Source organism: Sander lucioperca, chromosome 17, assembly GCF_008315115.2.
Source record: "Sander lucioperca isolate FBNREF2018 chromosome 17, SLUC_FBN_1.2, whole genome shotgun sequence".
Classification (NCBI taxonomy): Eukaryota; Metazoa; Chordata; class Actinopteri; order Perciformes; family Percidae; genus Sander; species Sander lucioperca.
Window position 1 is genome coordinate 21,823,006 of NC_050189.1, and position 18,273 is coordinate 21,841,278.

An 18,273-nucleotide genomic window follows, 5' to 3' on the forward strand; every position below is an offset into this window, starting at 1 on the left:
CTTCTCAGATGTTCAGGAATTGCTGCAAGTTGAATTATAATTTTGGCCTGTTCGCGCATAGTGTAGGGAAACCTGATCTATAGACTACTTCCATTAATAATACGTCCAAACCGGGAGGCATCATGGCACTCAGGGACAGCTTCGATATACCAGACCTAGATTTAACAGAACTATATATTATATCCAAACAAGCCTTAGTGATGAAGTTGAAGATTATATATAATATTTATATAAAAACACTTAGCTGTCTGACATTTCCCTCTGGAAACAGCAGGTTGCCCCCAGAGTGGCGAGGACCTGTATTTGGACCGGGATGGCATGGTTCCGGCGCGTTGCCCTCTCTACTGGACCCAATTCAGTACTACGTAGATCCAAGAGCACAGCTTTAGGGAATCTAAATTGGCATATTAGCCAGTCATCGTCATGGTCCCTGAAGTCTCTTTCTCTCCTGATTCTTCCATTGGGGGTTAGTCCTCCTGCAGGGCCAGCAGTGCCACCAGCAGTGATTTCAAAATCACAGCATCAACTAGTGGTATCCCTCACCCTGAGATACAATCTGAAGACGAAAGTCTAATACGCAAATACACTTTTCTTCATGCAGGTTTTGTTATGAACCGCATTAAAATTCGGACTGATAACGAGGACATTAAGTGTAACGATTGTGCGAGAGCTTAACGGCTGTATTTTTAGACTTTGACATTTGATGATATATGCACAGTATTAAAGACAGATATTTAGTTATTTACACTATGTTCTGCAGTTATCTAATGCTAGGGTATTTGATGTTATCATGTATTCAATGCAGTCGGGCCATCTCCTCCTCCTGCTCTCCGTAGCAGACAATGTGATGGTGAGACAGCGCTAATTAAATTCCCATTGTCTCCATGCGTATGCATGGGTCAGAGTTTGCGTGGATGACCGCACATTCTTGTTTTTTATAAATAACAACCTTTGCGTGGGAAGTGGCGTACGCACATTTTCAGCTCCATTTTGTGTGTACGCCACGTTTATAAATGAGACCCCAGAACAGGTCAGATGTCCGTCCCAATATACCGGTGGTATAAACGTCTCAAAAAATCATACAAGCCGGAGACCGTATGTAAGACTTACTAGCTCCACCTCAGTCAGCAGCCAATAGGATTCGAGGATTCTTCAGCAGCACACACCTCCAGTTACTGCACACTGGTGGAAAGTTGTGACTCAGAATGAAAGACTGAACAAAACATGGAGGCACAAAAAGAAATTCTGATGGACTTGGACTTAGGGAAGGTGGATCAGTAAGTTGTTGAACATTACACTGTATGTTATAGGTAGTTATAGGCTACTTGTGTGATTTTTTTTTTTTACTGTCAATTCTGTATTCAGAGCTAATAAGATAGCAGAAGAGCAGCATTATCAGTATAACTTGAAGTGCATATTAATACTAATTGATAATTTCACAGAACTGTGGTGTTGGAGTGCTGGAGGCCACAGCTCTGGGATAAAAACTGTTCTTCTTTCTATTGGTTGTAGTTTTGATGATCCTAACCCTTCTGTCATAGGACAGTGGTTCAGACAGGGAGTGTGATGTCCTTGTGAATGCTGGTTGAGTCTGTATCAGCTTCAGCTTCAGTTATTAGAAAGCAGGTCTCTGTGTGAAGTGACAAATGTAGCAGTGAAGTTTGCAGGCTGTTTATCTGGCAGCTGCACATGCTCAGTGCAGACAGCTGGTTGGAAGAAAGAAGATGGAGGTGAACAGTTATCAGTAACACTCTGAGTCCAGCAGAGGGCCACGTGGACTGTAGAGAGGTTCTTATCTGTTCAACAGGATGGAGGGGACAAATGGAGGCCGTACTGCAGCACTGTAGACCTGACCTGAAGTCATGATGAGATGGTCCAGAGGAGGTCAGACTAAGAGAGATTGACTTCAAATGAACTTTACCTTAAGAGAACTAGAATATTTACTCAAGTAAAAGTACTGTTGCTTTAAGAAAAACAAAGTTACTTAACTAAAAGTACTTTTACTATGAATCAATTGTAGTAAAAAACAAAGTTATGCTACTTATTTGATATCTGACAACACAGTCTCACTCCCTACTCGTCAAATGTCTGTCGCATGGTCAAGGACCCCTGGTGTTAAGGTTCAACATCTGGGGGGTACCTGTTGCGTTATTTTTCGATGGGGGGGGTCTGTCAGATAGATATTCATGTTAATCCCTCACCGTCAGATATAGACGAAAGAAAAAACACGTCCCCCTTAACTCGAAATGAACTTGCACCTCTCCCAATCCTCTCAGTCAGGAGTGTGATGTCAGTTCCTCTTTAATGTCAGCGGTTTGAAAGAGAAGCAACTCTTGATCACACAGTATGTCTGAACAGACTGTTGAAGTTTCACAACATTGAGCAGAAACAGTACACAGAGAACAGGGACGGACAGAATCAACACTCTCTTGACTGCATTTATCATCCTGTTGGTCCTTCTGTCTGAAGCAGCTTCGGGTAAATATCAGCTTTGATTGTGAAAAGATTTATGTAGATAAACTGACTTTTTTTGGGGGTATTTACGGGTTGTTCCTAGGTGCTATTTAAGTACCTGAGCGCACCTTTTTTATTTTTTTTTATACAAGCTTTATTGAAAGATCTACAACAGGAAACAACATGTTCTGTACATCTTAAGAGTCTACATTCATAATTGAGCCAGGGGGTTACTAGAGGAAAAAAATCAAAACCAAGCAGAAAAGTTCATATAAATATTTTGTTTTAGTTTGATATATTTGTCTTGTTAGAATCAGTTCAGCTTCATGAGTGTGTCTTTGACAGAAGAACCTAAATGTGACGTAACATGCAGTGGCGGCGCCAGAGATGTTCTTTTGCTGGTGTTTTGGGGTTGCTGGACGTTTCAGTGAGGGTGCTCTGAAATTTTGAGTTTCCCTTGACACAAATAGGCTAACGTTACACACAATTGCGCAGATGGCCACCTCCGCCGCGGTTTACTAAGCGAGCGAACGAGAGAGATTAATTTAAAGTTGCCGATACAACAGCACCATAGAACTCTGATTAGCCCACCAAACATATTTCAAATACCAGCCAACAAGCCAGGTTCAAACAATCATTACTGCAGCTCTCATACAGTAGCTCAGAAGATTAATGCAGCAGGCCAAATACACCACACACAGCCAAGCACACACATAAACACACACGCGCATGTATTCTCACACAGTTTTCACACTTGCACGTATGGTCAAAATAATGTAGTCATATCTGTAGTGACTTAATATATCTAAATAAGCCACTGACGGCGAACGCGTTTTCTGGGCTAAAAATAAACTGATGTACAGTGTGCTGTATAACTTTAGATTCGGTGATCCATTTATTCACATTTCTGTAAAACACATGTTCACTGTAATGTTCTTCTACGAGACAGAGATAAGAGTAAAGTTCTTGCATGGACCCCTATCAGCTGACTCACCCACTGTGGCCTGGCTGTGGGATCCCCTGGTCTTATGTCACGTACAGCAGGGTGACGTCTGGTCTTATGTCATGTACAGCAGGGTGACGTCTGGTCTTATGTCATGTACAGCAGGGTGACGTCTGGTCTTATGTCATGTACAGCAGGGTGACGTCTGGTCTTATGTCATGTACAGCAGGGTGACGTCTGGTCTAATGTCACGTACAGCAGGGTGACGTCTGGTCTTATGTCACGTACAGCAGGGTGACGTCTGGTCTTATGTCACGTACAGCAGGGTGACGTCTGGTCTAATGTCACGTACAGCAGGGTGACGTCTGGTCTAATGTCACGTACAGCAGGGTGACGTCTGGTCTAATGTCACGTACAGCAGGGTGACCCCCTGGTCTAATGTCACGTACAGCAGGGTGACGTCTGGTCTAATGTCACGTACAGCAGGGTGACGTCTGGTCTAATGTCACGTACAGCAGGGTGACGTCTGGTCTAATGTCACGTACAGCAGGGTGACGTCTGGTCTAATGTCACGTACAGCAGGGTGACGTCTGGTCTAATGTCACGTACAGCAGGGTGACGTCTGGTCTAATGTCACGTACAGCAGGGTGACCCCCTGGTCTAATGTCATGTACAGCAGGGTGACGTCTGGTCTAATGTCACGTACAGCAGGGTGACGTCTGGTCTAATGTCACGTACAGCAGGGTGACGTCTGGTCTAATGTCACGTACAGCAGGGTGACGTCTGGTCTAATGTCACGTACAGCAGGGTGACGTCTGGTCTAATGTCACGTACAGCAGGGTGACGTCTGGTCTAATGTCACGTACAGCAGGGTGACGTCTGGTCTAATGTCATGTACAGCAGGGTGACGTTAAGCATCCTCAGCAGTAATCACAGCCGTGGTCAGATTACCTTCCTCCGGTCCCGGATGTTGACAGGTTCACCATATCTTTCAGTCTCATTTACAGATTTTGTTAAAGTCTACACGCCTTGACGTTTAGGGAGTAAAAAACTATCCATTGCTAGCATTAGACTCACTTCTCTAATCCTAACGGCTCCAAATATTGAGCTCTTCTTCTTCTTTGTGAATATTTTACTGCGGAAGTAAGGTCAATGTGTGCTGCTTTTGGCCGAATACGAGCACTTGTTTGTTTTATGAATGTATTTATTCGTTTTTCAAATATAAATTATACAATTTACACATTAACGATTTTTTATTTATTTATAAATCAACCACAGCAATTTCTTGGGGGTGCTAAGGGGGTGCTATGGCAATCCTAGGGGTAGCTACAGCACCCTCTAGCCCCTCCCTGGCGCCACCTCTGGTAACATGTTTTGCATTCAGATAAAATAACTTGTAAAGTATATTGCTCTAAAACAGTCATCGAGGCAAATCACAACCTTGGAATTCTTTCTTTTTCCTGTAACCTGAAGTGATGCTTCAAAAAATATCCATAGAAATGGCATCACAATTACCCAGAGCCCATTGTGCATCTTCACAATGTCATACATGTAATGAAGTAAAAGGTTCAGAGTATTTCCCTCTGAGTAGAAGTAGAAAGTGGCATGAAAAGAACATGTGTACATAACAGTACTTTACCTTATATTTATAACAGATTAGCTCTGTCTGGATTTTCAAGGGTTTTGCAGAAAGCTTTCTGTTTCTGTTATGAATTCTTGATGCAAAGCTGCTGAGAATCGTGGTTGAAACAGGAAGTGGCTTGTTGAGGGGAACTAAAAGTCACAAACAGCATCTCTTTGTTTCAGTAAGTCATAAGGTACTTTATATTAAACAAGGTGTGACTCAGTGTGAAGTGAGTCAAACATGAAATAACCTCATAAATATCTTTCTGGCCTTGAACAGCTTGTATAACCATAACTCCATACACATGGTGAACTTAACTCTTTACTGTCTCTCTCTCTCTCTCTGAGCAGCACTAGAGTTTAGATCGGCTCAAAAAATCACGCCCGACCCTACCCGAGCCCGAGCACGTTGTGTCCGAGCCCGGCCCGGCCCGACACATTAACTGTAATTATGAGCCCGAGCCTGATTTAAACCCGACAGTTTTTTAATACGTGGGCCGTTATAACTGACGTTCTCAACTACAATTCAGAGTTGTTTGAACTACAGAAATCTGTTTAGAATAATACAACAAGGACGAAGCTGTAAACTGCTGTTAGTTTAGAATGGAACGGATCGCAAATGGATCCAAATGAAGAAACGTAAAAAAAAAGAAGAAACAATGATGAACAACATATTGTTGTCACTGCCCACGACTTGTTTAAACTGCTTCCATACCTCTGACTTTCCTCCACACTTGCTCAAAGGTAATTCTCCTGTTTTTCTTTTCTTCTTTACATCTTCCAGCTCCCGGTGTGATGCGTGCGAGAGGAGGAGACTCCGCGCATGAAGTGCTGCATTTAGTAACTGCAGCCTAACTTTTGTACACATTTGTTACTTTTATATAGCCTATATATATATATATATTTCTGATTATGGCATAGCTATCTCCCCACCCAAAAAGGATAATAAGGTAATGGATAAAAAAAAAAAATGGAATCAAGGGTCCGGCCCAGGCCCGGCCCGGCCCGAGGATGTGGCGGAAAATAACGGCCCGAGCCTGTTTGTTTCCAAACTACAGGAATACTCATTCTTTGTCCGAATCAAGTCTGGCCCAACAGGGGATGGCTCTCAAAGCTGTTTGAACAATAGGTCTTCTAGAGCCTCTACCTCTATGCTAAATAACAGACATGATTTAATCAATTTCTTTAGAAGATAAGGGTTGGGGTGAGACAGTCGAATGCTAATCAGTATTGAAACAATCATTTTCAGCTCAGTTTCAGTGTCACTCAGTCTCACAACAGTTTACATAAAATAGGTTAAATTTTTTAACCTAAAAGTATATTGCTCTAAAACATCACCAATGTTTTAACTTTTTTAACTTCAACACTGCACAGTGGGGTGCTGTGTAGATCCTCCAACTCACACAGATATAAATCCCTATCCACTCTCTCTTACAGCTATCATTCTGCACTGATCCTGACGCACCAACTAAAGTACAGATCAAAGGAGGAGAGAACAGAAATGAAAAAAAATCCCAGCGTGCATGGCTATATTAATGTTCCTGTTGTTCCTTCTGTCTGCAGCAGCTTCTGGTAAATATCAGCTTTTATTGTGAAAAGACTCATGTAGACTTTACTCCTGACCTGTGTTATAGAATGATGTCATCTTGTTCTAGAAAATGGGAATGCGATTGAAATGTACTTTATTTAAAAAATATATTTATCTGTTTAAGTTCCTTTTGATAATGAGAATGGATTTACAAAACTATAGTTAAAAGTTAGGCTTTTAAATATTTAGCATGTATAAATGTATTATACAGTATTGGTTTTGTTAGTCAGCCGAGTGTGAAGCGGCTGGGATGAGGATCAGCACCTCTAAATCGGAGGCCATGGTTCTCAGCAGGAAACCGATGGAGTGCCTTCTCCAGGTAGGGAATGAGTCCTTACCCCGAGTGAAGGAGTTCAAGTACCTTGGAGTCTTGTTCGCGAGTGGGGGGACAACGGAGCGGGAGATTGGTCGGAGAATCGGCGCAGCGGGTGCGGTATTACATTCAATTTATCGCACCGTTGTGACGAAAAGAGAGCTGAGCCAGAAGGCAAAGCTCTCGATCTACCGGTCAGTTTTCGTTCCTACCCTCACCTATGGTCATGAAGGCTGGGTCATGACCGAAAGAACGAGATCCAGGGTACAAGCGGCCGAAATGGGTTTCCTCAGGAGGGTGGCTGGCGTCTCCCTTAGAGATAGGGTGAGAAGCTCAGTCATCCGTGAGGAGCTCGGAGTAGAGCCGCTGCTCCTTCGCGTCGAAAGGAGCCAGTTGAGGTGGTTCGGGCATCTGGTAAGGATGCCCCCTGGGCGCCTCCCTAGGGAGGTGTTCCAGGCAAGTCCAGCTGGGAGGAGGTCTCGGGGAAGACCCAGGACTAGGTGGAGGGATATGAAGGTAAATATGGTGCAAAATGGGAGAGCTTGTAGAATACGATGTGAGAACTTGCAGAACAAAAAATCTGAACTTGTATGTTAAAATTTGCACTTGTAAAAATAAAATTTGCACTTGTAAAAATAAAATTTGCACTTGTAAAAAATATTCACACACATGTGATCTGAATTTGAAGTCATACAAAGAAAAAAAACATGAGAGCTTGTAAAAAAAATCTGAACTTGTAAGTTGAAATTTGCACTTGTAGAAAATGTTCACACACCTGTATTCTGAATGTGAAGTTACAGAAAAAATATTCACAAATTTACATGAACACAATGACAGCTGCAAACTTATAATGCAACATTTACTCGTATACTTTTTTTTTTTACTCTGGTTCATTTTCCATCACAACCACAACTCAGTGATTACAACCTCTGGAATCTGTCACTGCAACTTCACATATGTGCTCTCTGCATCACAAAGTGGCCAATCTGCACCTGAATATGAATATTTTTTCTGTAACTTCACATTCAGAATACAGGTGTGTGAACATTTTCTACAAGTGCAAATTTCAACTTACAAGTTCAGCTCTCATATTTTTTTTCTTTGTATGACTTCAAATTCAGATCACATGTGTGAATATTTTTTACAAGTGCAAATTTTATTTTTACAAGTACAAATTTTAACATACAAGTTCAGATTCTTTGTTCTGCAAGTTCTCACATTGTATTCTACAAGCTCTCCCTTTTTGCACCATATTTACCTTCATACAGGGATTATATCTCCAACCTGGCCTGGGAACGCCTCGGGATCCCCCAGTCAGAGCTGGTTAATGTGGCTCGGGAAAGGGAAGTTTGGGGTCCCCTGCTGGAGCTGCTACCCCCGCGACCCGTTACCGGATAAGTGGACGAAGATGGATGGATGGATGGTTTTGTTAATTACAAGGGTTGTATTCAACATTGTCAGTTAGCCTCCTTAAAATATAAGAGAGTGATGGTGCTGTTTCAGACTGTTTGACCAACTCTGCAGTTTAGACAAAGATTTGTCGCCTAAATGAGAGAGAGAGAGAGAGAGAGAGAGAGAGACTCTGAAGTCAGTACAATCTGATGTAACAGGAAACTTGTTGTTGCTGTTTTACAGACTGCAACTGATCATAGCAAACAATGACATGCTTAGACTTGAGTTGGTTAGAAATTGATCAGCTTCATGTGTCTCAACAACAGCTTGTTGCTTGATGCGTAAATATCTTTTTCAATCTGTTTCTATCTCTCTCTCATTGGCTAAAATATGAATGACCAAAGTCATATTAACTTCCACTGCTTGCTTTTAATGCAAAATGTACAACTATTTGTTTTTGACAAGTAACTCATTGAATGGTTTAAGTTAAGAGCAGTAGTTTGTCTATATTTTTAGATCTATCATTCAGTCGATCCACTATTATCTGCCACTTTTGTTTTTATAGAGGACGAGTTTCCTTCTCTACATATTATATGCTTTGCTCCCTTGTATATATGGACATAGAAAAGAAAGACACTGAATAACTTGGACTCTGAAATCTAGAAACTGTAAAAATAATTAAGTGTTAAATTTAATACACATCAGTTATTTCCCCCAAGCTAAATATAAGGTCAAAAACCATTGGGGTGTCCTCTCTCTGTTGTTTCATGAATGTAGAGTAGCCTACATCACTATATAGTTAGTGGTCCAGTGAACTAAGACTAGAACTAAGGAGGATTGTACAATTAGGATAGGTTTTTATAATTGTATAATCCTCTCAAATGATAGTCCCAGTTTACTGGACAACACAAATAGTGTGCTAAGAATGCAGATTTATTGAATCCTTTATTGTTAAAGAATAAAAAATAAAAAATCAACTAAAATAATTCAAGGTGCATTGGTCAACTATAGAAACACATGTACAGCACTTTATATATTGCCCTTAGTAACTGACTTCATTTAATGCAAATGTATCAGCCTTTTCTAATTATGTCAACAATTGTCATAATATATTCATCAAACTTCTAACAACAATATGAACAGCAGTTTATTAGTCTTCATACAACAATATAACAGTAACAATGACTGTCACATGAATAATTATAAAAAATGATGGTCACACTTTAAATAATAACATGCACCTGTTGTATTTTAATACAGGCTGATAATAATAAGGAAAAGGCTCCAGGATTAATAAATCCTGGCTGTTAGCCTGGTCAGGAGCAGGCTTAAATTTCGTCTAACAAATTACTCAAGAGCAGTTATTGACTGGGACACAAATAACAGCCCATATTGTACTTGTATATGTTCTGTGTAGTTGCTGAACTCCAGTAAGTAGTCTGGAAAGCTGTTTTATTCTCTCTAAACATCAGATGAAGAGATTCTTCTCTCTAATACAGATGATGCTGAACTGAGACTCTGCAAGCTAACGTTACCTAACGTTAGCTAGCTAGCCGTCCGGGCGGACACTAGATTAGTAAAAGTAAACATCTTCATGTTTCATTCACACACTTGTCGTAGTGAGGAAACACCATGGAAAACACACTGCATGAAAGAGTGATCGTCACTAGGGATACGGCAAGATGCTCCATTTGTGATTTCAAATAAGTGGAACAGAGCAGCAGCACAAGTAACCTGTTTACACATAAAACTACACACCCCCTTTTGTAATTTGGTTTTTAATGGCCAGTATGTGTAATGATCTTCTAAAAGTCCATTATTTGAAAAATAAAATCACATACCATTTTAAGAAATGTATCAGTATCAATGGAATTGTAACTAAAAGTATCGGTATTGTTTTGAATTTAAAAAAGTTTGGTATCTCCCATCTCTAATCGTCACACTGTTTCTAACTTCATAGTTAAAGTAAGGGTTGAGAGGGACAGAGACACAGGAGAGAGGGGGGGGGTATTCTTTATTATGTGTGTATGTTTCCTCTGTTGCACTAACATTACTTACTGAGATACAAACTGTGAACCACAGGGACATTAAAGAGAGACATTACCTCTATTCAAATGTTGAACCTCTATTAGTTTGAGTTGTTCCTCACAGCAGCTGATGACAGGAAGGACACACGTTAACATTCACTTACTGCAGGACAAATAATGTGGAAACATTCTTAATCCAGCAAAGATATTGAATAATGTCTCTATACTGTACATATGTATACATGTATATAATATCTTAAAGAGACATGGTAAAATGTCACCTTTGAAACAGATTTCTACTGATATATTTATATAGAGTTAGATTGTGACACATCGCTCCGACTCCTATCTATAAAATAATCTGCCAACATGTTTCCACGGCTCTGATTGGCTGCGTGAATGGCTCCATTTAATCCCATCCCAGTCTTCTAAAGAGTTGACCTGTGGTAATAAAGTCCTGTGATATCTCTGCAGTTGTGACAGATCAGTGAACGTCTCCATCAGGTGAAACTCTACAGAGACCTTCTGCAGGGACACATCTGTAGACAACTGTTGAAATAACATGACTTTTTATTATTAATAGCATTTTTTTTTATTGTTTTTCAGACCTGATTGTGGTAACAGTGCACCCTGGACAGGATGCCCTTCTGCCATGTCAGACTGCTGATTCCTCCATCAGTGTTGTAGAGTGGACCAGACCTGACCTGGAGCCAAAGCTCGTCCTCTTAAACATCGATGGACACTTGGATCCAACCTACCAGCATCCATCCTTTAAGGACAGGGTGGAGCTGGTGGACAGAGAGCTGAAGGACGGAGACGTGTCTTTAATTCTGAAGAATGTGAGCAGACAAGACAATGGAACATACGAATGTCGAGTTAAACCAAATGATTCAAGACATGAAAAGAGAGACACCGACTCTGAGCCAATCAGAACCATCCGTCTGCAGGTTACAGAACCAGGTGAGTGCGTCTCTCTCAGAGAGTTTTTCTGAGTATCAGGTTGTAGCTGCAGTTTCTAACATCAGAGAGGATGAAGACTGCTCCACTATCACACATTTACTGACTCATATGTTTTATTCATCTTCAGGTTCTAAGGATGGATATATAAGTTATCTAACTTGGCCTGTAGGCTGATGAAGATGCTTTTATCAACATCAGATATTAGAATAGATATTTATTGTGGCCGGGTTAGCTCAGTTGGTAGAGCAGGCGCACATATAGAGGTTTACTTCTCGACGCAGCGGCCGCAGGTGTGCATGCGCAGGCATTCCCCCTCTCTCTCCCCTTTGATGTCTTCATCTTTCCTATGAAAATAAAGGCATAAAAATGCCCCAAAAAATACAAAAAAAAGAATATATATTATTGCCATTAGCACAGGTACAGAGCCGTACAGGTGCTTTGGAATTCATGTGCGTTGAATCAGAAATAGAATAGAAAAATACAATGAAAATATAAAGCTACATAAATAGATAAGAATAAAGTCTTACTACAGCAATCACTTATATCCTGCACCAAATAGACTTCATACTCTCTGTAGTCTTTCTTTAAATTTTATATAAAACTCCCTTACCTTAAATTCAAAATATTCCCATCTACTACTACAACTACTGATACTCATCGTTCCTTATCTTCTGAATTCAATCTCTAATAGTTTAAACATACCCATCATCTCTTAGGACATCTGCAGTAAACCTTCAGTAATCTTATTTTATATTTAGTCCTATTTTCTTTCCTGGGTAAAATCATATTTAGTTTTTCTAAGATTTAAGTAAGGCAGATTAGGGCGGGACATCCCTTCACCTTGATAGAAAACCAAAACACACTCCCTCTTCCTCTTTTCTTGGTAAAGACGATAACAGCTATATATATATATATATATATATATATATATATATATATATATATATATATATATATATATACACATGATATACAGATGATATATACAGAACTGAGCATGAGCAAGCTAACGTTAGCCGTCCGGGCCGACACTAAATTAGTAAAAGTAAACATCTTAATGTTTCATTCACACACTTGTCGAAGTGATGAAAACACATTGCTGTCATCAGATGGGTGGTGACTTTGTTCAGTTCATGTTCTGACAACAGTGTAATGTTAGCATTAAACAGTGTTGGGAACGTTAAAAAAGTAATTAGTTATAGTTACTCACTACTTGTTCCAAAAAGTAACTGAGTTAGTAACTGAATTACTCTATAATAAAAGTACCTTGTTACCAGGGAAAGTAACTATTTGTGTTGCTGTTAAAAAAAAAGTTGCTATGTCAAAGAATTTGGATTTTTTTGAGCATTTTTTAGTGCTTATATCTCCACCTTGAAAATGCCAACTTTTCATCGGATTGCTCCTGACTCGCCATCTCTGCTGCTTCATCGAATCTCTGTTTAGCTGTTGTGTGTGTGTGTGTGTGTGTGTGTGTGTGTGGCGCGTGTGTGATTGGCTAACATGAAACATGACTCTGTCTTAGCCAATCATAATCGCTTACCTCGTTATTAACCCACCTCCTCACTAGCTGTGAGCCAGTGGTGTGTTTGGATTACACAGTTTATTCAAACAATGCATAGTAACGCACCGCATTTAACGTATAGTAACGTTGCCGTTGTAACGACGGGAAAAGTAATTCGTTAGATTACCCCGTTACTGAAAAAATAACGTTGTTTCCTAACGCCGTTCTTTTAAACGGCGTTATTCCAAACACTGGCATTAAAGCACGGTGGGTGGAGTTAGCAGGCTAGCTAGCTACCAAACAAGTTAGGTAACGTAACGTTATTATCACTAACTTAGCAGACTCATGAAGAAATACATTGGTTAAATTTTTTTATTATCTGTGTTAGAGAAAAGAATTACTTTATCTGATGTTTAAAGTAAATAAATAGCCTTATGGCCTACTTACTGATGTTCCACAGGAGTTATGTGTGTCGCTATATATAGCAGATAAAGTGATTCTTTTCCCAAATACAGATGGGACAAAGATTGTTTATTGTGAGGAGAGATCAGTCAAAGTCAGAATAGTAAGATGTGACCAAAGATCGTTGGAGTTTTGGCATAAGTTTGGGCCTTTTGTGAAGAAATTTAAATAGTTTGTCCTTTTTATATGAGTTATAATGTTCATTATGTTTATTTTTGCAGTGGATGACTCAAATTATAACTGGTTTAGACAACACAAATGCTTGTGTAGCATTGCTGTGTGTGTGATATCAATAAATATGAGATTGTTATTTTGAGTATTGGCATAAGTGAAAGACATGAGGACAAAAGCGTCTGGACTTTTTTGAAAAAATTTTGATATTTTGTGAACTGTATAAGTTAGAATGTTTATTTTTTCACTGTTTGTCTCCTAATTCATATGATAACTGATTTGGACAGGTGATTAGCTTAGCATTTATTGCTGTGTGTGATATCAATACATATCTGTGAGATTCAACTTCAGTTTTATTTATTTATTTCTGTTTATGGTCCCACAACCTTTTTTAACATTCAAGTGACCTTTTAGTTGTTGTAGAGTTTTGGAGTCAAAAATACCTGAGGGTGCAGAGGGTTAAGTTAGGAAAATGTAACAGCTTAATATTTCATTCACACACTTTTCACAGTGAGGAAAACACATTGTATGAAAGAGTGATCGTCACTCGGGATGGGCGGATCAATACTTGCAAGCTACTCATTTGGTATCAATCCCTTTAAAAAATATTGATAATAAAATCACATTATACAAAACATGGGTAGCTGCATCACTTCCAAACTTTTTCAAAGCTTTTTTATAAAGTTTGTGCCGAAAAACAGCCCTGAAGCTGGCCCTGGTCACATGACTGTGGAACTATGTGAAGGAACAGGGACGTCGTTAGGCCTATTTTAGGGGTGCTGAAGCTACCCTAAAATGTTCCTAAGCCCTATATAATATATAATAAATAATAATAAGAACCACAATAATAATTAGATTTTTTTGTTTTTACAGTGCACCCTGTATCACTAACTACGGTGAATCAATCTTCCCTCACCATTCATCTGTGTGTGTCCATGTGTAGTCTGTTTTAATTCTATTTTACAACTGTCAGAGAGAGACATTACATCTATTCAAATGTTGAACCTCTATTAGTTTGAGTTGTTCCTCACAGCAGCTGATGACAGGAAGGACACACGTTAACATTCACTTACTGCAGGACAAATAATGTCTCACAGCTTTTGTAATTTTGTTTTTAACGGTCAGTATGTGTAATTATCTTCTTTTTTCTAAAAGACCATTAATTGAAAAATAAAATCCCATCCCATTTTAAGAAATTTATCAGTTTCGGTATCGTTTCAAATTAAAAAAAGTTTGGTATGGCCCATCCCTAATCATCACACTGTTTCTAACTTCGCAGTTAAAAACAAAGGGTTGAGAGGGACAGAGACACAGAAGAGAATGGCTGAGATACAAACTGTGAACCACAGGGACATTAAAGAGAGACATTACCTCTTTTCAAATGTTGAGCCTCTATTAGTTTGAGTTGTTCCTCACAGCAGCTGATGACAGGAAGGACACACGTTAACATTCACTTACTGCAGGACAAATAATGTGGCAACATTCTTAATCCAGCAAAGATATTGGATAATGTTCTCTATATATGTATATAATATCTTAAAGAGATTCAAATTAATTCATTTTAAGCAAATTTGCAGACATGGTAAAATGTTCCATTAGAAACAGATTTCTCCTGATATATTTATATAGAGTTAGATTGGGACACATCGCTCCGACTCCTATCTATAAAATAATCTGCCAACATGTTTCCACGGCTCTGATTGGCTGCGTGAATGGCTCCATTTTCACATCTCAGTCTTCTAAAGAGTTGACCTGTGGTAATAAAGTCCTGTGATATCTCTGCAGTTGTGACAGATAGTGAACGTCTCCATCAGGTGAGACTCTACAGAGACCTTCTGCAGGGACACACCTGTAGACAACTGTTGAAATAACATGACTTTTTATTATTAATAGTAGTTTTTTTATGGTTTTGCAGACGTGATAGTGGTACCAGTGCGCCCTGGAGAGGATGTCATTCTACCATGTCAGGCTGCTGATTCCTCCATCAGAGCTGTAGAGTGGACCAGACCTGACCTGGAGCCAGAATATGTCCTCTATTACAGCGATGGACACATGGATCAAACCTACCAGCATCCATCCTTTAAGGACAGGGTGGAGCTGGTGGACAGAGAGCTGAAGGACGGGAACGTGTCTTTAATTCTGAAGAATGTGAGCAGACAAGACAATGGAACATACGATTGTCAAGTTGCACCAGATGGGTCAAGATGGAAAAAGAGAGGCATCAAGTCTGAGCGAATCACGATCATCCGTCTGCAGGTTACAGAGCCAGCAGGTGAGGTAGTCTCTCTTAGAGAGTTTTTCTGAGTATCAGGTTGTAGCTGCAGTTTCTAACATCAGAGAGGATGAAGACTGCTCCACTATCACACTTTTATTGATGTAACAGGTGCGTTGCATTGTGTTGTGTTATATAGAGACAACACAGGCCAGTATTCCCAGTTGAGTCGTCATTTTATTCTGGTAAAAGACAAAACAAACATCCACTGCAGTAAAGATACTAGACATATGGAAACACACACATTAAGCTTAGGAGATGGCTATTTTAGCTAGCAACATAGCCTATATGCCATTGCTCTCAGAGTAGAAATGAATATCTAAATCAACAATTGCACTTGATCTTCGTCCATAGTTAACCTCCTCCAGTGACATACAACATTCATCTATATAATGAACGAACATGAACAATATCTTAAAATAGTCTGCACAGTGTTACTAACATGACTGTGCACATATTTTTAAAAGGGCATAACACTAAACCAAAGTACACAAATACACTTAAGGCAAGTGGAAGCATTAATAATCATTTTACACTGACTCGTATGTTTTTACATCTTCAGGTTCCGAGGATGAAAACTCCTCTCCTGTAGGCCGATACCATGGACTGGCAGCAGGGGTTCCAGTATTACTGCTTCTTGTAGCTGTTGTTGCAGTGGTGGGTGTCTGGATATATAAAAGACGTAAGGACCGCAGGCTCTTTTCTGTCCGACAAGAAGACAGAACCGCCTGAAAACAAGAGAACAGAACCGCCTAAAGACAAGAGAACAGAACCGCCTGAAAACAAGAGAGCAGAACCGCCTGCAGACAAGAGAACAGAACCGCCTGAAAACAAGAGAGCAGAACCGCCTAAAGACAAGAGAGCAGAACCGCCTGAAAACAAGAGAGCAGAACCGCCTGCAGACAAGAGAACAGAACCGCCTGAAAACAAGAGAGCAGAACCGCCTAAAGACAAGAGAGCAGAACCGCCTAAAGACAAGAGAACAGAACCGCCTAAAGACAAGAGAACAGAACCGCCTAAAGACAAGAGAGTAGAACCGCCTGAAAACAAGAGAGCAGAACCGCCTGCAGACAAGAGAACAGAACCGCCTGAAAACAAGAGAGCAGAACCGCCTGCAGACAAGAGAACAGAACCGCCTGAAAACAAGAGAGCAGAACCGCCTAAAGACAAGAGAGCAGAACCGCCTAAAGACAAGAGAACAGAACCGCCTAAAGACAAGAGAACAGAACCGCCTAAAGACAAGAGAGCAGAACCGCCTAAAGACAAGAGAGCAGAACCGCCTAAAGACAAGAGAACAGAACCGCCTAAAGACAAGAGAACAGAACCGCCTAAAGACAAGAGAGCAGAACCGCCTAAAGACAAGAGAACAGAACCGCCTAAAGACAAGAGAACAGAACCGCCTAAAGACAAGAGAACAGAACCGCCTGCAGACAAAAAAACAGAACCGCCTGAAGACAAGAGAACAGAACCGCCTTATATAATCATTTTACACTGACTCGTATGTTTTTACATCTTCAGGTTCCGAGGATGAAAACTCCTCTCCTGTAGGCCGATACGGTGTACTGGCAGCAGGGGTTGTAGGTGGACTGCTTCTTCTAGCTGTTGTTGCAGTGGTGGGTGTCCTGATATATAAATGACGTAAGGACCGCAGGCCCTTTTCTGTCTGACAAGAAGACAGAACCGCCTAAAGACGAGAGCAGAACCACCTAAAGACAAAAAAACAGAACTGCCTGAAGACAAGAGAGCAGAACCGCCTAAAGAAAATAGAGACACCACAGGCCAGTATTCCCAGTTGAGTAGTCATTTTATTCTGGTAAAAAACAAAACAAACATCCACTGCAGTAAAGATACTAGACATATGGAAACACGTTACCACACACACATAAAGCTTAGGAGATGGCTATTTTAGCTAGCAACATTGCTCCGTTGCTCTCAGAGTAGAAATGAATATCTAAATCAACAATTGCACTTGATCTTCGTCCATAGTTAACCTCCTCCAGGTACATACAACATTCATCTATATAATGAACGAACATGAACAATATCTTAAAATATTCTGCACAGTGTTACTAACATGACCGTGCACATATTTTTAAAAGGGCATAACACTCTTTCATATTACCATACTTGATGACTGTTCCTCCGCTCCACGTTGGGCCGAACAACAACGCCCCTTAGCTGTGTTATAATCACAACACAAGAAGGCGTGTGGTGAGCTATTGCCTAAATGCCCACTTTTACCTTAACAGAACTAGAACACACATTCTTGTAATGTTTTATAAAAGTCTCCTCCAGAGTGTTCTGTCCTTTGGCCTTATCTGTGTGTTTTGGCAACATGCATGTTAAGGACCAAAAGAGACTGCAGCGCATGATCAAGATGGCCAGTTAGATCATCGGACTTGACCAGGTGTCATCAGCTCAGCTGTACAATGAGCTTGTCTTAGTAGTAGGTCAACTGGTAGAATTTTACAACAGAGCATGAGAACAGAAAGGTACTACAAATCATTTGTGCCTATAGCGATCAGATTGTTTAATGACCAAGCACATCATAAGCACTTTACTTCCAC

The 18,273-nt window shown here is 40.2% G+C and overlaps 1 protein-coding gene and 2 long non-coding RNA genes across 3 annotated transcripts in view; 1 reads left to right on the forward strand and 2 right to left on the reverse strand.

The window, feature by feature from the left end:
- The window catches only part of LOC116060888 (muscle M-line assembly protein unc-89-like), a 295,447-nt gene that overhangs the window by 94,938 nt on the left and 182,236 nt on the right, over positions 1 to 18,273 (forward strand). The window contains exons 7-8 of the mRNA XM_035993844.1: positions 10,947 to 11,300; positions 15,350 to 15,706. Coding sequence (XP_035849737.1) covers positions 10,947 to 11,300; positions 15,350 to 15,706 — 711 coding nt within the window. The remainder of the gene's footprint in view (positions 1 to 10,946; positions 11,301 to 15,349; positions 15,707 to 18,273) is intronic.
- LOC118493576 overlaps positions 1 to 18,273 on the reverse strand; it is a 328,097-nt gene that overhangs the window by 79,276 nt on the left and 230,548 nt on the right. The gene's annotated exons all lie outside the window — the stretch shown is intronic.
- LOC118493574 overlaps positions 1 to 18,273 on the reverse strand; it is a 208,194-nt gene that overhangs the window by 8,479 nt on the left and 181,442 nt on the right. The gene's annotated exons all lie outside the window — the stretch shown is intronic.